This window comes from Oncorhynchus masou, chromosome 14 (assembly GCF_036934945.1).
Source record: "Oncorhynchus masou masou isolate Uvic2021 chromosome 14, UVic_Omas_1.1, whole genome shotgun sequence".
NCBI lineage: Eukaryota > Metazoa > Chordata > Actinopteri > Salmoniformes > Salmonidae > Oncorhynchus > Oncorhynchus masou.
The window spans coordinates 12,923,457-12,946,864 of NC_088225.1; the positions used below are offsets into that span (position 1 = coordinate 12,923,457).

The following is a 23,408-nucleotide window of genomic DNA, read 5'->3' on the forward strand; positions in this document are numbered from 1 at the left end:
AATGTTCACTCCCTGTACCTGCTTCTCGTCTCTACCAGCGTCGATCCTTACAAAAGTACTCGTTTCAGTCTCCTCCATCCAACTTCTTGTTGCAATTAAAGCCTTTAAGTCCGGGAAAACTCCAGGACTGGATGGCATAACAGTGGAGGTATACCAAACCTTTTTTGATGTACTCAGAGGACCGTTATTTGCATTATGTTTTAACCACTCCTATAAAAATTGTAGATTATCAGATACTCGACTTACTTAAACAGGATAATATTTACCAAGTGGTAAATATAAAATCCAGTCCAGTAAAAAAAATTGGAGGCCCCTTACACTTCAGTGTTGTGATGTAAAGATTCTAGCAAAATTCATAGTGCATAGAATTATGAAGTTGAGCCTCCCAGGTGGCGCAGTGGCCTAAGGCACTGCTAGCTGTGCCACCAGAGATTCTAGGTTTGAGCCCAGGCTCTGTCGCAGTCGGCCGCAACCGGGAGGCCCATGGGGCGGCGCACAATTGGCACAGCGTTGTCTGGGTTGGGGAGGGTTTGTCCGGCAGGGATATCCTTGTCTCATTGCGCACTAGCGACTCCTGTGTCATGCCTGTTGCAGTGCACGCTGACCAGGTCTCCAGGTGTACGGTGTTTCCTCCGACACATTGGTGTGGCTGGCTTCCGGGTTGGATGTGTATTGTGTCAAGAAGCAGTGCGGCTTGGTTGGGTTGTGTTTCGGAGAACGCATGGCTCTCGACCTTTGCCTCTCCTGAGTCCGTATGGGAGTTGCAGCGATGAGACAAGACTAACTACTACCAATTGGGGAGAAAAAAGGGGTAAAATAAATAAATAAAAATAATGATGAAGTTGTTGGATATTATTCTTATTGTGAAGTTGTTGGATGTTATTCTTATTGTGAAGTTGTTGGATATTATTCTTATTGTGAAGTTGTTGGATGTTAATTCTTATTGTGAAGGTGTTGGATGTTATTCTTATTATGAAGTTGTTGGATGTTATTCTTATTATGAAGTTGTTGGATGTTATTCTTATTGTGAAGTTGTTGGATGTTATTCTTATTGTGAAGTTGTTGGATGTTATTCTTATTGTGAAGTTGTTGGATGTTATTCTTATTATGAAGTTGTTGGATGTTAATTCTTATTATGAAGTTGTTGGATGTTCATTCTTGTTATTCATAACTGACTTTGAAAAGTCTTTTGAGAAAGTAGGCCTGGAATATTTACATTTTGTTAAATCTCTTATACACTGGGTTCAGGTTATGTATAGTAAGTCTAGGTGTAAAATAATAAATAATGGCTACTTTTCAGAAAGTATTAAACTGTCAAGAGTAAAACAAGGTTGTCCACTATTGGCATATCTATTTATTATGGTCATAGAAATGTTATCTATTAAAATCTGATCCAACAATAATATCAAGGGCTTAGAAATCCAGGGTTTAAAAAAACCACCCCCTGTACCCGGACTTTGAACTACTCCCCTCTGGGCGCAGGTATAGGGCACCCCTCAGCAGGAAAAACACAACTAGACAATCATTTGTGCCAGGTGTGATATCCCTCCTAAATAGCTCGGGCTAATGTTCCTATTGACTCAGTAAGGCCAGCGGGCTAATGTTCCTATTGACTCAGTAAGGCCAGCGGGCTAGTGTTCCTATTGACTCAGTAAGGCCAGCAGGCTAGTGTTCCTATTGACTCAGTAAGGCCAGCAGGCTAGTGTTCCTATTGACTCAGTAAGGCCAGCAGGCTAGTGTTCCTACTGACTCAGTAAGGCCAGCAGGCTAGTGTTCCTACAGACTCAGTAAGGCCAGCAGGCTAGTGTTCCTATTGACTCAGTAAGGCCAGCAGGCTAGTGTTCCTATTGACTCAGTAAGGCCAGCAGGCTAGTGTTCCTATTGACTCAGTAAGGCCAGCAGGCTAGTGTTCCTATTGACTCAGTAAGGCCAGCAGGCTAGTGTTCCTATTGACTCAGTAAGGCCAGCGGGCTAGTGTTCCTATTGACTCAGTAAGGCCAGCGGGCTAGTGTTCCTATTGACTCAGTAAGGCCAGCAGGCTAGTGTTCCTATTGACTCAGTAAGGCCAGCAGGCTAGTGTTCCTATTGACTCAGTAAGGCCAGCAGGCTAGTGTTCCTACTGACTCAGTAAGGCCAGCAGGCTAGTGTTCCTATTGACTCAGTAAGGCCAGCAGGCTAGTGTTCCTATTGACTCAGTAAGGCCAGCGGGCTAGTGTTCCTATTGACTCAGTAAGGCCAGCGGGCTAATGTTCCTATTGACTCAGTAAGGCCAGCGGGCTAGTGTTCCTATTGACTCAGTAAGGCCAGCAGGCTAGTGTTCCTATTGACTCAGTAAGGCCAGCGGGCTAGTGTTCCTATTGACTCAGTAAGGCCAGCGGGCTAGTGTTCCTATTGACTCAGTAAGGCCAGCAGGCTAGTGTTCCTATTGACTCAGTAAGGCCAGCGGGCTAGTGTTCCTATTGACTCAGTAAGGCCAGCGGGCTAATGTTCCTATTGACTCAGTAAGGCCAGCAGGCTAGTGTTCCTATTGACTCAGTAAGGCCAGCGGGCTAGTGTTCCTATTGACTCAGTAAGGCCAGCGGGCTAGTGTTCCTATTGACTCAGTAAGGCCAGCAGGCTAGTGTTCCTATTGACTCAGTAAGGCCAGCGGGCTAGTGTTCCTATTGACTCAGTAAGGCCAGCGGGCTAATGTTCCTATTGACTCAGTAAGGCCAGCAGGCTAGTGTTCCTATTGACTCAGTAAGGCCAGCGGGCTAGTGTTCCTATTGACTCAGTAAGGCCAGCGGGCTAGTGTTCCTATTGACTCAGTAAGGCCAGCGGGCTAGTGTTGCTATTGACTCAGTAAGGCCAGCGGGCTAGTGTTCCTATTGACTCAGTAAGGCCAGCGGGCTAGTGTTCCTATTGACTCAGTAAGGCCAGCGGGCTAGTGTTCCTATTGACTCAGTAAGGCCAGCGGGCTAGTGTTCCTATTGACTCAGTAAGGCCAGCGGGCTAGTGTTCCTATTGACTCAGTAAGGCCAGCAGGCTAGTGTTCCTATTGACTCAGTAAGGCCAGCAGGCTAGTGTTCCTATTGACTCAGTAAGGCCAGCAGGCTAGTGTTCCTATTGACTCAGTAAGGCCAGCGGGCTAGTGTTCCTATTGACTCAGTAAGGCCAGCGGGCTAGTGTTCCTATTGACTCAGTAAGGCCAACGGGCTAATGTTCCTATTGACTCAGTAAGGCCAGCGGGCTAGTGTTCCTATTGACTCAGTAAGGCCAGCGGGCTAGTGTTCCTATTGACTCAGTAAGGCCAGCGGGCTAGTGTTCCTATTGACTCAGTAAGGCCAGCGGGCTAATGTTCCTATTGACTCAGTAAGGCCAGCAGGCTAGTGTTCCTATTGACTCAGTAAGGCCAGCGGGCTAATGTTCCTATTGACTCAGTAAGGCCAGCAGGCTAGTGTTCCTATTGACTCAGTAAGGCCAGCAGGCTAATGTTCCTATTGACTCAGTAAGGCCAGCGGGCTAGTGTTCCTATTGACTCAGTAAGGCCAGCGGGCTAGTGTTCCTATTGACTCAGTAAGGCCAGCGGGCTAGTGTTCCTATTGACTCAGTAAGGCCAGCGGGCTAGTGTTCCTATTGACTCAGTAAGGCCAGCGGGCTAGTGTTCCTATTGACTCAGTAAGGCCAGCAGGCTAGTGTTCCTATTGACTCAGTAAGGCCAGCAGGCTAGTGTTCCTATTGACTCAGTAAGGCCAGCAGGCTAGTGTTCCTATTGACTCAGTAAGGCCAGCAGGCTAGTGTTCCTATTGACTCAGTAAGGCCAGCAGGCTAGTGTTCCTATTGACTCAGTAAGGCCAGCAGGCTAGTGTTCCTATTGACTCAGTAAGGCCAGCAGGCTAGTGTTCCTATTGACTCAGTAAGGCCAGCAGGCTAGTGTTCCTATTGACTCAGTAAGGCCAGCAGGCTAGTGTTCCTATTGACTCAGTAAGGCCAGCAGGCTAGTGTTCCTATTGACTCAGTAAGGCCAGCAGGCTAGTGTTCCTATTGACTCAGTAAGGCCAGCAGGCTAGTGTTCCTACTGACTCAGTAAGGCCAGCAGGCTAGTGTTCCTACTGACTCAGTAAGGCCAGCGGGCTAGTGTTCCTATTGACTCAGTAAGGCCAGCAGGCTAGTGTTCCTATTGACTCAGTAAGGCCAGCAGGCTAGTGTTCCTATTGACTCAGTAAGGCCAGCAGGCTAGTGTTCCTACTGACTCAGTAAGGCCAGCGGGCTAGTGTTCCTATTGACTCAGTAAGGCCAGCAGGCTAGTGTTCCTATTGACTCAGTAAGGCCAGCGGGCTAGTGTTCCTATTGACTCAGTAAGGCCAGCAGGCTAGTGTTCCTATTGACTCAGTAAGGCCAGCAGGCTAGTGTTCCTATTGACTCAGTAAGGCCAGCAGGCTAGTGTTCCTACTGACTCAGTAAGGCCAGCAGGCTAGTGTTCCTACAGACTCAGTAAGGCCAGCAGGCTAGTGTTCCTATTGACTCAGTAAGGCCAGCAGGCTAGTGTTCCTATTGACTCAGTAAGGCCAGCAGGCTAGTGTTCCTATTGACTCAGTAAGGCCAGCAGGCTAGTGTTCCTATTGACTCAGTAAGGCCAGCAGGCTAGTGTTCCTATTGACTCAGTAAGGCCAGCGGGCTAGTGTTCCTATTGACTCAGTAAGGCCAGCGGGCTAGTGTTCCTATTGACTCAGTAAGGCCAGCAGGCTAGTGTTCCTATTGACTCAGTAAGGCCAGCAGGCTAGTGTTCCTATTGACTCAGTAAGGCCAGCAGGCTAGTGTTCCTACTGACTCAGTAAGGCCAGCAGGCTAGTGTTCCTATTGACTCAGTAAGGCCAGCAGGCTAGTGTTCCTATTGACTCAGTAAGGCCAGCGGGCTAGTGTTCCTATTGACTCAGTAAGGCCAGCGGGCTAATGTTCCTATTGACTCAGTAAGGCCAGCGGGCTAGTGTTTCTATTGACTCAGTAAGGCCAGCAGGCTAGTGTTCCTATTGACTCAGTAAGGCCAGCGGGCTAGTGTTCCTATTGACTCAGTAAGGCCAGCGGGCTAGTGTTCCTATTGACTCAGTAAGGCCAGCAGGCTAGTGTTCCTATTGACTCAGTAAGGCCAGCGGGCTAGTGTTCCTATTGACTCAGTAAGGCCAGCGGGCTAATGTTCCTATTGACTCAGTAAGGCCAGCAGGCTAGTGTTCCTATTGACTCAGTAAGGCCAGCGGGCTAGTGTTCCTATTGACTCAGTAAGGCCAGCGGGCTAGTGTTCCTATTGACTCAGTAAGGCCAGCGGGCTAGTGTTGCTATTGACTCAGTAAGGCCAGCGGGCTAGTGTTCCTATTGACTCAGTAAGGCCAGCGGGCTAGTGTTCCTATTGACAGTCAAAAGGCTGATCTAACCCCCCACCCCCCAGCCTCTGAGCAGCAGGGAGACGCAGGAGAGAAAACATCTTCTCTGGGTTAAATTGCCATCATCTGCATGGTAATTAGAATGTAAGCTAACGAGCAAAGACTCTCGGTCAGCTCCGAGAGGAAAGGTGCTAATTGGGAGGCGAGACATGAAGGGTGAGGAGAGGTGAGAAAGGGTGAGGAGAGCAAAGTCAGCTGACAGGGTATGGGACACCTAAAACGTTTCTGACTGCCAGTTGGATCATGTGCATGAGATCTCACTTCGACTTGTCCTGATGGAACTGTACTGAACAAGCAGTTCTGGAGCTCACCCATAGAGCTAGCATCTAACCCCATTTCTAAAGGCTAACTGTTAAGAGACGCTAATCTTAGATGACATCTTACTTACACAATCCCTTATTACTTTGATGTCACTAAAGTAAGAAATAAGAAATTACATGGTAATGGTAACTGGCAACTCTTATCCAGGTTTCCCCAACTGGCAAGCCTGTGCGAATTTGGCCAATTATCTGAGTTTAAAAAAGTATGTTTTTTAAAATTAAATGTGTATTATTTATAATTTTTGTTGTTGGACAAACACTAGGAAATCAGCTCCAAGTGATTTTAATTTCAGAAATCTCTTCCAAGTATTCCCAAGCAGAGGCACGTGATCGTATACAAATGTAAGCAAGGTTTGAAATGATGTTTTAGTCAAATATTAATTCTGTTTGGGCTTCTTGCAGTTAATTTGTAAATGATTTATTATTATGTTCCGACCCCACGACCATCCACTCAAGAAAAATAAACATTGCCCATGGCTGAATTTATTTGACGATCCCTGTTCTAGTCTATTTTAAACACAGACGGAGGAGTCAAAAAACTCTTGTTTCTCTTCCATTAGGGCTACCTGTCATCTCCATGACCTTTTCCTGATATGAAGAGACTGGATGGGCAGACGTGCAATGGTATGAGCCTATTTGCTAGCAAAACAAATGACTGCTAGTGTGAATTCCTCAGGTTCCTGTTAGATTCAGCCTCTCCTCAATGAGACACACATAATGGGCACTAACCAGATCGTTTCCATCTGTTCTGTCCTCTCAGAAAACTGTTGGAGTAGAAGAGGATGATTTGCCACGGTAGAGTATTGAGATTCACCCCAGCTTCAGTATTTCTCTCATAAGCCTACAATACAGTAAATGCCAGAAAAGTATTCTCTGGTGAGCATGTTTGGTAGGCCAAATGGTAGTCCAATAAGACTGAAGTGAGAGGGCCGTCCAGAGGATCCATCCTCTTTATCTAGGCAGAGATTTTGATGGGGGGAACTAATAAAGGACTCTTGGGATGATGCGTCAGATCTCACTACATCTCTGCATGACAATGTAGACACACACATACACACACTCATCAACTGTCAGATAGAATCTACTATAAGACATGTTCTCTCAGGTCAGCCCGCTCCTCCGCACACGCCACTGGCTTCCAGTCGAAACTCGCATCCCCTACAAGACCATGGTGCTTACCCACGGACTAGCAAGAGGAACTTCCCCTCCCTACCTTCAGGCTGTGCTCAAACCCTACACCCCAACAGAAGCACTTCTGCCACCTCAGGTTCTTTGGTCCTCCCACCCCTAAGGGGGGCAGCTCCCGCTCAGCCCAGTCCAAGCTCTTCTCTGTCCTGGCACCCCAATGGTGGAACCAGCTTCCCCCTGAAGCTAAGACAACAGAGTCCCTGCACATCTTTCGAAAACATTCGAAACCCTACCTCTTCAAACATTATCTTAAATAATCATCCTCCTCACCTCGACCCCGCCCCCCCAATAAAAAAATAAAAATAAAAAAACATATCCAGCACTTGATCCCACCCCTTTCTAGCTCTGACTCTACTGATAGCTACATTATTGAGAAAAATGTTTATTTTTATGTCTGTGATATGTGATTGTCCCACGTATCTATCTTAAGATGAATGCACTAACTGTAAGTTGCTAAATGACTAAAATATGAAATGTAATTAAGCCTCAGACCTACTTCTAAGATGTCCTACAATGAACCAAACTCAAGTGTGTGTGCACGTGCTTGCATGCGTGTGGACCAGGGGCCACAGCAACTGCAAATGCAGCAACAGCCTTGGGGTAAAAGCCCACAGTATCCTACTGGATGGAATGTATTAATATATAAATAAATGCAGCTGTCTTTTTAAAGTTCACTTGTTTTTCTGGAATAATTCAGTTGACGTGCGTGCACACACACACACGCACACGCGCACACACGCACACACACACACACGCACACACACACACACACACACACACACACACACACACACACACACACACACACACACACACACACACACACACACACACACACACACACACACACACACAGACACACACACACACACACACACACACACACACACACACACACACACACACACACACACACACACACACACACACACACACACACACGTTTTTGAGATAACATTAAATCAAAAGCCAGCTTCAGAATGACATCACTCCAGCTGAATGTAAACTCCATGGGGTCTGGCTCCCTGCAGGGATTACCAGTTTCCCAATCCTGGTCCTCAGGTACCCCCAACAGTACACATTTCTATTGTAACCCTGGACAAGCACACCTGATTCAACTTGTCAACTAATCATCAAGCCCAAGATGAATTGAATGAGATGAGTTTGTCCAAGGGCTACAGCAAAAGGGTGTACTGTTGGAGTTGGAAAACACTGGTTTAGAGCATACTGTCATCCTGAGTGGCGCAGTGGTCTAAGGCACTGCACCTCAGTGCTAGAGGCGTCACTACAGTCCCTGGTTCGGTCCCGGGCTGTATCACAACTGGCCGTGATCGGGAATCCCATAGGGCGGCGCACAATTGGCCCAGTGTCGTCCGGGTTAGGGGAAGGTTTGGCCGGGGTAGGCCGTCATTGTAAAATAAAAATTTGTTCTTAACTGACTTGCCTAGTTTAATAAAAAATAAAAAAATAACAGTGGTGTAGAGGATCCTGTCGTTACCTCAGCGTGATAACACTGGTGTAGAGGATCCTGTCGTTACCTCAGCGTGATAACAGTGGTGTAGAGGATCCTGTCGTTACCTCAGCGTGATAACACTGGTGTAGAGGATCCTGCCGTTACCTCAGCGTGATAACACTGGTGTAGAGGATCCTGTCGTTACCTCAGCGTGATAACACTGGTGTAGAGGATCCTGTCGTTACCTCAGCGTGATAACACTGGTGTAGAGGATCCTGTCGTTACCTCAGCGTGATAACACTGGTGTAGAGGATCCTGTCGTTACCTCAGCGTGATAACACTGGTGTAGAGGATCCTGTCGTTACCTCAGCGTGATAACAGTGGTCAGTGGTGTAGAGGATCCTGTCGTTACCTCAGCGTGATATCAACTGCTGCCCATTCATCATCCACCCTCACAAAAAAAAAAATCACAGTTTTTTCTAGATCACTCACAACACCTTTCTATTAGAGCCCACTGGATACTGACACTACATCATCACGATGTCATTTCTACAAATACTAGGTCTAACCACTGGACTGGTGACCACCACAGACACTCGGGACAAAGTTCCAACACGGTGTTGTGCATAAAACAGCTATGAGATCTGTGACCGGATCACTGTACTGTAAATGCTGCTGTCACAGCAGAGACCCACAGGGCCATCATACAGTAGTACTTCATACATAATGCAACATTCTAAGAAAAGGGGTCAATCATCAACAAGCACCAACTGAAAAATCCCAGACGAGGCGTGAAAGTGGCCAAACAAAGTTCCCTCTTTGGTCTGTGTGGATACTGTTGGCCTCTAAGCAGGGGACTGGCTCCTAATGCAGAGAGCTGAGACGTCAAAGGATGACTGACTACTTTAATTAGGAAAGAGGGGACCCCTGGGAAGATAAGTGAGGAGGATAGTGCCAACTACTAGCCCTGGAGGACTGGCACTGACCCAAATACACTGGCCAACAAGCAAAGGTAAAGGACTGACTGGTGCACTGTACTGTAGCTGTTGGGAAAAGGGATCAGATGCCTCTAGACTAGAGTCAACAACAAAATGACAGAGGTACTATAGGCGGGAGGTGTCATGAATATGCCTGCCCACAGGTTATGTGTTTGGCCCCTGTCAGTTAAGGTTAGGTCAGGTTTTGGCTGTGGTCTGATGCAGGGAAATGAGGCTTGACCCAGGTCAAATCTTGGTTAATGCACTTTAAATCTGTTGTGGTCTTTTATTGTGTAGATTGAGGTGGTTTTCAGCTAAGGCCGCTATTGTCTGTTGTCTGAAACAAGGAAGCAGGTTTGGCCTGTGTTGTTCAGTGCCAGGTGCTCCATGTTTTACGCCCACTGAATCTCTCACACTGACAGCTCCACAACATTGGTACCCTTCCATCCACATTACCATCTCTTTTCTATCCACCATCTCTGTGGTTCTTTGTCTCTCTTTATTGTCTCTCATCTTCATTCCATTGGCCTTTCTGTCTATTTCAAATGAAACCCACTGACCTTATCACCGTCACAGCCTTTAAAACGTTGCTGTTTCCATGTTCTGTTTTCTCACTCTCTCGCCAATCGTTTCTCAGACTCTGTTTCCATTACATCTTTACTCAATATCTATTTACGTCTGTCCATACACAGCTTTCTCCACAAGCCTGACCTCTCCTCCCTGGCTGACCACACACACACACACACACACACACACACCTTTCTGTGACAGGCTCTGAAATGGAGGGAGGGCGCTCCACGTGGCTCACCAATCTGTTCATCATGTCTGTCATAAAGCAGAGACGCATTGGAGATGCTTTGACTCACCAACATTCAGGCAAATTATGAATGGTAATATACAGAGCCGAGCCGAGCCCCCCCCCCCCCCACACACACACACACACACACACACACACACACACACACACACACACACACACACACACACACACACACACACACACACACACACACAGGATTAACCACATGGTCTTACCGTGAAGCAGGGGATGCCTGTAACCAGTGAGTAGACCAGCAGTGGGGGTATCTTGCTGGTTTCATCCGGGCCGGGGTAGGGCTTGGAGAATGTCTTGTCGTAGCAGAAGAAGCCCTGGATGTGCACGGGGAACGTGTCTGTGTACTCAAAGTAGTACGCCAGGAGAACCGTCCCTGCCATGATCACCAGCTGGAAATAGAACATGATCCCCGCGTTAGGCAAGAAGAGGAGGAGGAGGTGGCGGAGGAGAGGAAGGAGGGAGAGTCAAGTCCCGGTTCCCCTCATCCACGGAGAGAGGCATAGGAGTGATGGGAGCGAGAGAGAGAGGTCCGGTGAAGAGATCAATAGAGGGAGAGAGCACCTACTGTAAGCCTGACCAGTGCAGCGGGAGACAGAGGAGTGTGTGTGTGAGAGAGAGAGAGAGAGAGAGAGAGAGAGAGAGAGAGAAGGGAGCATCTACAGGGGAGAGGAGGAAGATGGAATAAAGACAGGAAAAATAGAATTCTACTGCAACATGAAGAGAGAAAACAAAGAATATCAGAGAGCGAAAGAGAGACTGGGAGTGAGGAGGGTGAAAAGAGTGTGAGGTAGAGGTAGAGGGAGAACTGCTTGCATTGGTATCGGTGCCGGCGCGCCTGAGTCTACTACGGAGGAGCAGTGGGTGTATTTTTGGATGCTGTGTGTGAAGAGTAGTGTGAATGTGATCATAAGCATCCTCCAAACCAGTTATATGAACTGACATCCCCTGTGACTGATTGATGTTTGACTCCAGGGTTTTTCTTATATAGGCGGGTCCATGGATATCAGAGATAATAATACACTACTGAGATATCAACTCAATTGCAAGTCGTCCTACAGTTTAAAAAAAATATATATGAAAATGGTGTCTACATGTAATATTTTCCCCCATATTGAATAGACCAAAATATACTTTTCCATTACCTTTTGTATCTCATGGAATGTACACTGTACAGTCATATGGTGGAATGGAGCTGCATCTGATTTAACTCAAATAACCAAAACAAATCCTAGCTGTATGGCCTTGTTTATCATGGAAGTGAAGGGATAGTAATAGCCCCTTTCCTTACACTTAGCTAGGGACACGGTGCTGGGTGAGGGGACATGCTTCACACTCCCTTAGGATATTATCTGTGCTCCATTGCCCTATGACCATAGACACTGCAGACATCTGCAACACACACACACACACACACACACACACACACACACACACACACACACACACACACACACACACACACACACACACACACACACACACACACACACACACACACACACACACACACACACACACACCAGGGTACTCAGATATTTATATATTTTTGGATTTGTTCAGAATCCTCTTCACTCTCTCTACCCTGCCTTGAGAGAGAGACATGTTACGCCATGTGCGGTTGTCATGGTGAAGAATGTAACGGTAGAGTATGAGTTCACAATATTGTGTCATTTCATTTCCTCGTAACAGGATTTATGATTGCATAAAGTGTGAAGGTATAGTATATTTAGGTTGGCGTGATCTTGTCCTCATTCAGAATGATTCAAGGGAGAACATTGTAAGAGTAATGAAGACCAGCAGCATCACTGAAAGATACATAAGAACAAAACATAAACTCATATACTTTATAAATGGGCGTTATATTAAATGATACTGTTTATTAACTGTATGTTCTATACTAACAATTAGTATGCGGAGTAGGTTTATGTTTAAGTAACACATCTGCAATAGTGTAGCCTATTCCAGATACAACATTATCTTATCAACAATGATACCCAAAGCCCCTGATTTATCACATCCCAAGCCAATGTTATTCTCTCATTGTGTATCTTTATCCCCAACAGCCTGGAGAGAACAGAGATATTTTGAAGTAGGAGTTGAGTCATATCATTTCCCCGTACCATTATTTTAGACATGATCTGGGTTGGATTTGAATCATTACATTCTGAGAACTGTCCATCTCACAGTAATGCATTTTGAAGACATATGAGAAAATGTATGGCATTGTGTTATTAGCAGTACATCGTTCAACAAGACACAGTAACAGTAAAGGACATTATGCCCATTCAGGTGGCCTCTTGTTTAAATCCAGTTGTGAGTTTGTTGTTTTTTGTGCCAGTCTCTCTTTCATCTGACTCGTTGGACAGGTGATGTTCAGACACATTATGTACACCCTGACACCACCTCAACCTCCCTCTGCTGCTCTCTCTCTCTCTGTCTCTCTCTTCCTCCCTCTCTCACACTCAATCACTGTCTACAGTATCTCTCTCTCTCTCACACACACACCAATCTGCTTGTATCTGACTTGTCCAGCTGTGCTGCTGTCAGAGCTCATGTCAACCAATCCCTGGTCAGTCATAATTCGTAACCTGTGATTGGATGGTCACAATGTGAAACATGGCAGTACTGTTTACAATGTGGGCCGGTCCCATTTAATATTAGCCAGTATGAAGAAAATCCTTTAGAAAGGGGCAGAATAGTTAAAAAATATAGATATTTTTTTCCACTTTATGAGGTCAAAATAACACTCTGAAATTGTGAAAATGATAATGCACTTACTGTGTAAGAGCTGTTGAAAAAAATCATGGAATTTCAGCCTGTTCAGTTGGGATGGTGTTGTTTTTTTCCAGGAAATTATGGTTCCGTTAGCCTGGAGGAAGAATGTGCACACTGCAGAGTGACAGGCACCTCTTCTCCTCTATTCTAAGATCATTAAGTGTTAATTGATGTGGACCTAGCTGAGGACCACCCGCAGAGCGCAGCGCCCAACACCCGTCCAAGTAGAACGCTCTTCCTTTACTCTTAGTCACACACTTCTGGGTCGTGGCCAGAGACAATTTAATGTGATGATGAATGTTAGAACAGTTTGTCCTCTTCATTAAGCATGTTTCAGAGGACTGAATAGTTTAAAAGATCTACATTTAAAACTATTCTGTTTCCGAGCCTCAGCAAGTGGACATTCGCTCAGGTATCCTGACTGTGGTTATATAGTTATACAACTATGTTCTCCTGATCAGGTGTTTTGTAGGGAGCTATTGTGCTCGCTAGTCCCACTTTAGTGTTGTTCTAGCGCTGTTATGTGTTGTTTGTGGTGGAATAGTTTCAAAATTACCTGCATCCCTCGCAGAGAGATACTTTTCTTGCTTGGGATCTTGCATTGTTAGCACCCAAACACAGGGGGAGATAATTGTCATTACCGTCAATGACCACAGTTTGAGTAGCAGTCGTGACACCCACACTGCTGAACACAGTTCCCCTGTCGTTCCCCTTTTCAACAAAGGCTGGCCTGTCATGCACATCCTCACAGAACCAGTATTCAAAATGACACAGACAGGAAGCCATTTTGCCTTTTTCTGAAAATACTGTTCCACCTTGCTTAAGTATGACGTTAGGGATTTCACATTGTGTGTATATATTTTCATTTCAACATGTCCCATGTCCCTGTCTTTCTTCATCTTCCTCAAATCTTAACCTTTTACTTTCCCCTCTCTCAACCCCCTGATTCACCTCCTAAAATACTCTCTCCCCTCAGTCTCCCCTCGGGTTTTACTGTTCTCCACGTCTCCTCCCCTCGTATTTTCCCAGCTGTTCTCTAACATGGAATGCTTTAACTGTGGTGAATATTTCATAGCTGTACATCTGTGTTCAGGACAGACCAGAAAGACAAAGTTCTTGAAGACACCATTTAGACTACGCCAATAAACTCAGGGAATACTCTATCACTCTCACCCCAAGCTTCCAGATAAAACATGTATCATAGTCCCAACTCCACATCCTAATCCTTGGGTGTAATCCCAAATGTTTTCTTTTGTCCCTTTCATTTAAAAAAATGATTGTAATCCATGTTCCCTATTATAATGATACAAGAACTCAGATCAAGACTGGATTGGTAAGGGCACGCTGTTGACACTGAATGTACAGAACATTAGGAACACCTTGCTAATACTGCGTCGCACCTCCTTTTGCCCTCAGAAAGCCTTGATTCGTTGGGCCATGGACTCTACAAGGTGTCGAAAGGGTTCCACAGGGATACTGGCCCATTTTGACACCAAGTTAGTTGGGCTTCCCACAGTTGTGTCAAGTTGGCTGGATGTTATTTGTGTGGTGGCCCATTCTGGTACACACAGAAATCGGTGAAGCGTGAAAAACCCAGCAGCACTGCAGTTCTTGACACACTCAAACTGGTACGCTTGGCACCTACTACCATACCCCGTTCAAAGGCACTTAAATATTTTGTCTTGCCAATTCACCCTTTGAATGACACACATACACAATCCATATCTCAAGGCTTAAAAATCCTTCTTTAGCTTGTCTCCTCCCCTTCATCTAAACTGATTTAAAGTGGGTTTAACAAGTGGCATCGATAAGGGATCATAGCTTTCACCTTGATTAACCTGGTCAGTCTACAGTGTGTCATGGAAAGAGCACGTGTTCCTAATGTTTTGTCCACTCAGTGTATCTCCCTAAAAAGTACATAATATACTATAATTGACCTGTGTGCCTGCCATTCATGTGTAAGCAGGCCTGTAAACAACCTATGTCATGTATGTTATATGATGTTTTAGGAATGTTATGGGGGATTACAGATGTAGGATCTTAATTTGAGCCAGTTTTCTGCAGCAGGAAAATAATCCTGCAGCAACAGAAAATGTGAATCATTATGTGGACATTTTTGTAGGAGTTGATATGTTTTTCATTAGAGAAAATCAATTCTGACATTTTTAAGTGGAAATTACAAAGTTTAGAAGCCTTTTTAGGACTCAAATACACTATGCAAGTTTGCATTTCCTGCTGGGCAGAAAAATTCTCGGCATCAAAAGAATGAGGAAATTAAGATCCTACATCTGTAGAGATGCAGTTTGCTTTTCAAAGTGCTTTTCTCTGCCTCCATGTATGATGCATTCTCTCCCTCCATCTTACAGTACACGGTCTAACCTTACTCCATCACTCCAAGCTCTGCTGACAGACCTCACCCCCTACTGAGAGGACAACTTTGCAGATGGACTCCCATGATGAGTGGACAAGACTGTGTAGCGTGATGCTCACTACCACTGACCACCATACTAACACAGGGTCAGCTGAAATATTTGTACATAGTTTTGTCTCAACGTACAGTATGTTTTTCTCAGGAGGAACAGCCATGTCCCTTGGTGCTGCTAAAGCAGTGTGCTCTGAAAGAGCAGTTTTGTGTTTTGCTGGGTGGGGTGGGCGGGTTCAGATGGAGAGCTGGGCACAAGGGCCCACGTCAAACACATGCTGTCCATTAAGAGCCCACAACAGCCTTCCACTCTACTGCCATCACACACGCTACACTGAACCGCCCAGACATGACAGGAGACATGGGGAGAGAGGAGGGGGAATGCAGGGAACAGGTGCAGGACTAGGGGTGGTGGTGGTAGCAGCAGAAGTCCCCTCTCTCCCCCTTCCACAGTCACAAAAATAACATTCACTAAGGACCAGGTCCAACGGTGAGGGTAGAGGGCACAATAACAGATGATTTTATGATTCACTAAGTGTGTAGATTAAAGAAAATTCCCTTCAACTTGCTTACCTTACCCTGTGTGCATACAAGTGTTTGTGTGTGTGTTGGTGTGTGCTGAATTGCATGTTGAGCATGGAGGCTCCTCTGTAACTGACTGTAAAGTGGGCTGGGAGGGGGGCTCAAATGGAAGTTGTGTAACCTTTAAAAACACACACCCCTCTCCAGGGTACTGACCAATGCATGTGGAGAAGAGAGATCACTCCTGCCCTCCACACTATAAGACACGATGCAACAACACAGAGACGGTTGTCACTGGCATCCTCAGTCTAAGGACTTGGTGTTGCCCTCATTACATACAACTTAATATACTCCTATTGTGTGTCAACAACCAAATCTATCCTAGGTAGATGTTCCCATCCATGCAGCTGACAGCAGGTCAGTGTTAATTATAGCTCAGCTACAGACTACAGTAGAGTTGGCAGGGCTGTGGTCTAATCATGATCTCAGGCTTGTGCCAGACAAACAGGTGAACTGAATGGGAGATTAGTGAGGCTGGAATGGAGATATTTTTCTTCAATCAATCTATACTCTTAATTTTCTTCCATCCTTTCTCTTCATTTCTTTCATAAGATCCATGTCAACATCTATCAGACCCACATGTTGAATATCTAGCAACATTAGAGATAGTACTTTTTGCTCATTCTTCCAGCCAGCAGCTGATCATGTGACTATTTGACAGAGCAGATAATAGTCAATAGAAACGTCTGAGTGTGAGAGAGTGTGAGTGAGAGAGAGACAGACAGAGAGAGAGACAGACAGAGAGAGAAACAGAGACAGAGACAGAGACAGAGAGAAAGAGAGAGACGGAGAGAGAGACAGAGGGAGACAGAAAGAGAAAGAGCATGAAAGCATGAGAGAGCAAAATAACGGAGATGGAGGAGGAAAAATAGATGGACGAGGAGGGATGGGAGATTAAATTAACAGGAAGTATGTCTCACTGTACATTGTTGGGTCTGTACAGATCCCAGTGGTGGGAGGAAGAAAGGAAAGCAGAGGAAGAGGAGGTGTACAAGGATGGAGGGAGGAAAGAGAGGACGGGATGGCGGGGGAGTGGAAGGGATAGGAAAAGAGAAAGGTTGAGAGGGGGTGAGTGAAGAGAGAGGGAGGAGAGTGAAAATGGCATATGAGAGGTACTGTAGCATGGAGAGGTTGGTAGTTTGGCATGCTTTCAGGGCTGTGTGTGTGTGAGAAAAGGGGAGAGAGAGAGATAAAGAGTAAGAGCGAGAGAGGAAGAGAGAGAAAGAGGAAGAGAGAGATGACCGTTCTGTTTGAAAGAGTGGAGGAGGGGGAGAGTAGAACGGGTACAAAAGAGAGAGATGTGAGCTGAGCTTAGATCATCCTCCAGAAAACATCTCTAGGGCTCCTTCTTGAAATATCTCTTTCTCTCTGTTTCTGCTTTTCAATCTTCACTCCCTCTCCCAACCACTCTTTCTTTTCCATGTAACTTCTCCGCTATGCAACTCTCCTCTGATTTCCTCCTCTTGTCATGAAATCCCTCTAGTCCTATTTTCAGTACAGCTTCTTTTGTCCCAGTGATGCCTCTGTCGTACACTATGTGAGGATGGGTGGGGCTGTACACTGGGTTATAATGGCTGGTAAACAGACCCACAGACCAACACACAGGGGGGCCTGAATCACTGGGTGTAAATATTCAGTCAGATCCACACCCCTGCATAGTGTGGGACCAGGGAGGAGACCCTGTACTCACATTACACTGATTACACTGCAAAAACACATACATTAATGCTACAGCACATATCACAGTTCCTGCTTTTTACGAGTGTAGACACACTCACCTGAAAATGATGTGAATGAAGGCTTATAAAATCTTTATATTGCAGGTCCTTTATAAATATGTAATTACACAGGAATAGCAGTAAAAGCTGCAGTCTACGGTGTTGGGTTCTAAATTGAAATATTGAAATATCCTTAGACATGTAACCATATTAGAACTGGGTGTATGGAAATCTAGAGTGAGAAAGGGGAGTGCAGAAAGTTATGCAGCCAACTGCTTAAGGTGTTTCCACATATTCTATGTTTTGAAACACATTTAATCCCAAATGAGGTATTATAAATGAAACACTAAAAGGATGGGGAACTTTGACAAAGTGATACTAAGATACATTCACGGAAGATTGATTGACAGTTGGCTACAGCGACAACAATCACCCACTTCTCTTTCATATTGTCTAAGATCCCTAAAGATTGGAAAGCTGCCGTGGTCATCCCTCTCTTCAAATGGGGAGACACTCTAGACCCAAACTGTTACAGACCAATATCTATCCTACCCTGCCTTTCTAAAGTCTTCGAAAGCCAAGTTAACAAAACAGAACACCGACCATTTCGAATCCCATCGTACCTTCTTCGCTATGCAATCTGGTTTCCGAGCTTGTCATGGGTGCACCTCAGCCACACTCAAGGTCCTAAATGATATAATAACTGCCATCGATAAAATACATTACTGTGCAGCTGTCTTCATTTACCTGGCCAAGGCTTTCAACTGTCAATCACCTCATTCTTATCGGCAGACTCAACAGCCTTGGTTTCTCAAATGACTGCCTCGCCTGGTTTACCAACTACTTCTCAGATAGAGTTCAGTGCGTCAAATCGGAGGGCCTGTTGTCCGGACCTCTGGCAGTCTCTATGGGGGTGCCACAGGGTTCAATTCTCAGACCGACTCTTTTCTCTGTATGTATCAATGATGTCACTCTTGCTGCTGGTGATTCTCTGATCCACCTCTACGTAGACGACACCATTCTGTATACATCTGGCCCCTCTTTGGACACTGTGTAACAAACCTCCAGACGAGCTTCAATGCCATACAGCACTCCTTCGTGGCCTCCAACTGCTCTTAAATGCTAGTAAAACTAAATGCATATCTTTTCAAATGATCATTGCCCACACCCGCCCGCCCGACTTGCATCACTACTCTGGACGGTTCTGACTTAGAATATGTGGACAACTACAAATACCTAGGTGTCTGGTTAGACTGTAAACTCTCCTTCCAGACTCACATTAAGCGTTTCCAATCCAAAATTACATCTAGAATCGGCTTCCTATTTCGCAACAAAGCCTCCTTCACTCATGCTGCCAAACATACCCTCGTAAAACTGACTATCCTACCGATCCTCGACTTCGGTGATGTTATTTACAAAATATCCTCCAACACTCTACTCAGCAAATTTGATCTAGTCTATCACAGTGCCATCCGTTTTGTTACCAAAGCCCCATATACTACCCACCACTGCAACCTGTATGCTCTCGTTGGCTGGCCCTCGCTTCATACTCGTCACCAAACCCACTGGGTCTAGGTCATCTATAAGTCTTTGCTAGATAAAGCCCTGCCTTATCTCAGCTCACTGGTCACCATAGCAGCACCCACCCGTAGCACATGCTCCAGCAGGTATATTTCACTGGTCATCCCCAAAGCCAACTCCTCCTTTGGCCGTCTTTCCTTTCAGTTCTCTGCTGCCAATGACTGGAACGAATTGCAAGTGATCACTGAAGCTGGAGACTTAGATCTCCCTCACTAACTTTAAGCATCAGCTGTCAGAGCAGCTCACAGATCACTGCACCTGTACACAGCCCATCTGCAAATAGCCCACACAACTACCTCATCCCCATACTGTTATTTATTTTTGCTTTTTTTGCACCCCAGTATCTCTACTTGCACATTCATCTTCTGCACATCTATCACTCCAGTGTTTAATTGCTAAATTGTAATTGTTTTACCACTATGGCCTATTTATTGCCTTACCTCACTAATCTTACTTAATTTGCACACGCTGTATATAGACTTTTCTATTGTGTTATTGACTGTACGTTTGTTTATCCCATGTGAAACTCTGTGTTGTTGTTTATGTCGCACTGCTTTGCTTTATCTTGGCCAGGTCGCAGTTGTAAATGAGAACTTGTTCTCAACTGGCCTACCTGGTTAAATAAAGGTGTTCTCAACTGGCCTACCTGGTTAAATAAAGGTGTTCTCAACTGGCCTACCTGGTTAAATAAAGGTGAAATAAATAAATGAACAAAAAAACTTCCTGAATGCAAAATGGTGGAATGCTTCAATCAGGAATGTTTTAGAGCCTCTTTGATGACACAAACTAGGTCCAGGAGAGATACTTGTGTAGTGTAAAGAGACGGATTTAGATTCTAATCAAATCATCAAATGCAATTTTATTCGTCACTTCATAAACAACAGGTGCAGACTAACAGTGAAATGACTACTTTACGTGTCATTCCCAACAATGCAGAGAGAAAGAAAATAGAGAAACAATAGAAAAGTAAAACATAATAATAAAAGTAATAATAAATACACAATGAGTAACGATAACTTGGCTATATATACACGACGTAGAATGACTGAGTGGATGTGCAGGGGTACGAGGTAATTGAGGTAGATATGTACATATAACTAGCAACTAAGTGATGTGATGATAGATAAAAGTAGCAGCAGTGTATGAGATGAGTCAAAAACAGTTTGTGCAAAAAGGGTTGATGCAGATAGTTAAATAGTTAACCATATAGCTAGCCAGACTAACTAGTTAGTTGTCTCATGGCTTGGGGGTAGAAGCTGTTTATGGTCTGTTGGTTCCATACTTGGTGCATCGCTACTGCTAGCCATGCGATAGCAGAGAGAACAGTCTATGACTTGGGTGACTGGAGTCTTTGACATTATTTAGGGCCTTCCTCTGAAACCGACTGTTATAGAGGTCCTGGTTGGCAGGGAGCCCGGCCCCAGTGATGTACTGGGCCGTACACACTATCCTCTGTTGCGCCTTGCCGTCACATACCAAGCAGTTGCCATACCAAGCAGTTACCATACCAAGCAGTTGCCATACCAAGCAGTTGCCATACCAAGCGGTGATGCAGCTCGTCAACATGCTCTCAATTTAAATCTCTCTTTAAGAGATGTCTCCCACACTAGCTCCAGAGGTAGTGTGGAAGAAATCTACATCACATACCGCCCTCTGAATGGTACAGTGTAAAGACAACAGCTCTCCCACACCACATGTCCATGCAAGAATTACCTTAATTACGCCAATACCAGTAGGCAGCATTTTTGCTTTGTTAGCCAAATTTGTGAATCATTGCGTTAATCAAGTCTGCAACACTATGTGCAATATGGTTTAGATGAGAAGCTCCTGTATAGTTTGAATTGCTATCCTCATTTTGTTTGTCCATATACAATGACATTAACAGTATGCTAATAGCTACACTCCCACATGAAGCAGGAATGTGGCTTTGGCCACACCACATCAAAGGCTTGTGTAAATAGAAAAGTTGCTAATCTGATAGATCTCACTAGACATATTTTACTCATGTAAATCCACCTTTAAGATGCACTCCCCTATGTATGTATTAATATTGATTTGGACAGTGAAGCTAGAAAGTTTAATTTGGCTCTGTGCTCCAGCATTTTGTATTTGAAATCAAACGTTTAATACAAGGCAACAGTACAGAATGTCACCTTTAATAAGAATTCAAGGCACACCTAACCAGCATGGCTACCACAGCATTCTGCAGTGATATGCCATCCCATCTGGTTTGTGCCTAGTGGGTCTATAATTTTTAATCAATTGGACAATGACCGAAAACACACCTCCAGGGTGTGTAAGGGCTATTTGACCAAGAAGGAGAGTGATGGAGGGCTGCATCAGATGATCTGGCCTCCACAATCACCAGACATCATCCCAATGGAGATGGTTTGGATGAGTTGGACAGCAAAGTGAAGGAAAAGCAGCAAATAAGTGCTCAGCATATGTGGGAACTCCTTCAAGACTGTTGGAAAAGCATTCCAGATGACTACCTAATGAAGCTGGTTGAGAGAATGCCAAGAGTGTGCAAATCTGTCATCAAGGCAAAGGGTGGCTACTTTGAAGAATCTAAAACATATTTTTATCTGTTTAACACTTTTTTGGTTACTACATGATTCTATATGTTATTTCATAGTTTTGATGTCTTCACTATAATTCTACAATGTACAAAATAGTAAAAATAAAGATAAACATAAAGTAGGTGTCCAAACTTTTGACTGGTATTGTATATGTTTTACCATTTAGAAATAAAAGCACTTCATGCATCAACTCTCCCACCGCACCCAAGTAGCGCAGCGGTCTAAGGCACTGCATCTCAGTGCAAGAGCATCACTACAGTTCCTGGTTCGAATCCAGGCTGTATCACATCCGGCCGTGATTAGGAGTCCCATAGTGTGGCACAATTGGCCCAGCGTAGTCTGGGGTAGGCTGTTGTTGTCAATAGGAATGTGTTCTTAACTGACTTGTCTAGTAAAATAAATATTTCAAAGTGTCATACGTATTTTGTCAAATTCTCTTACAGTGCTTTCGGAAAGTATTTATGACCCCCTGACTTTTTCCAAATTGTTACGTTACAGCCTAATTCTAAAATTGATTACATCATTTTTTCACCCTCATCAATCTACACACAATACCCCATAATGACAGCAAAAACAGGTTTAGAATTTTCTTGCAAATTTATTAGAAATAAAAAACTGAAATATGACAGGCACAAAGACCACACCCCCAATACATACTTTTTGGAGGGTATGAAATTTATGCCTCTGTAACTTTCTCACTCATCATTATTCAGAATTAATTCCATGAAACATTCACTTCTATTGGGTACAACATAATCTGAAACAAAAGCAAAACAAACAATGAATTTGTCGTAATACTTCTTAAATAGGGACTTCTGAATCGCAGTCTTTCACCAGTCATTCATGCTTCTCTCATTATTTTACTTGAACTACTACTTTCCCCTCCACAGTGCAGAGCTGCTGAAAACACTGTGCTCAAGCTGGACTGGCTGGCTGGCTGGCTGAGTGCATTCTCCCTGCTTTGATTCAGAGGCCAAAACATAAAACAGGGGCAGCTCTTTAATGGACATTTACCAGATGGCAACCAAAGGAAAAGTCTGTTTTTCTTTGTGTCTTAGGGCTCCAGCTGATCACAGCACTCTAAAAAAATGTGTGTGTGTTCTTTGTGCACTTCACTTGAAAGACTCTCTCCGACAGGTGTTACCCACCATCACACACTGGGATTATTTTTAGAGACGGAGGAAGCAAAAGAGAAGGAAAGGTGTTTTTTCACCTATTTAAAGTGTTAATGAGGCTGTGTGTGTGTGTGTGTGTGTGTGTGTGTGTGTGTGTGTGTGTGTGTGTGTGTGTGTGTGTGTGTGTGTGTGTGTGTGTGTGTGTGTGTGTGTGTGTGTGTTCTTCTGGACAATAATTAAAATTCTATGAAAATGAAGGCAACTCGTTTTCAAATTGATGTGGAATATTCATTACCGTAAATTGTCACCATTACCATTCCTTGTCCTTACTGTGAATAAACCAACACAACAAAACTGAGCTTCATTGGCTAAATACAACATTAGCAGGATATAAAGACAAATTGACTCTGGTTGGACACAAAACCACTACGAAACAGTATTACTGA

At 44.6% G+C, this 23,408-nt stretch overlaps 1 protein-coding gene across 4 annotated transcripts in view; it reads right to left on the reverse strand.

The window, feature by feature from the left end:
- Nucleotides 1-23,408, reverse strand: part of LOC135554269 (phospholipid phosphatase-related protein type 5-like) — a 56,953-nt gene that overhangs the window by 24,470 nt on the left and 9,075 nt on the right. For 3 of the 4 annotated variants that reach the window (XM_064986466.1, XM_064986468.1, XM_064986467.1), the window contains exon 3: nt 10,391-10,579. In XM_064986466.1, coding sequence (XP_064842538.1) covers nt 10,391-10,579 — 189 coding nt within the window. Of the gene's footprint in view, nt 1-10,390; nt 10,791-23,408 lie in introns of those variants that run through there. The other variant, XM_064986469.1, reaches the window with a different exon arrangement.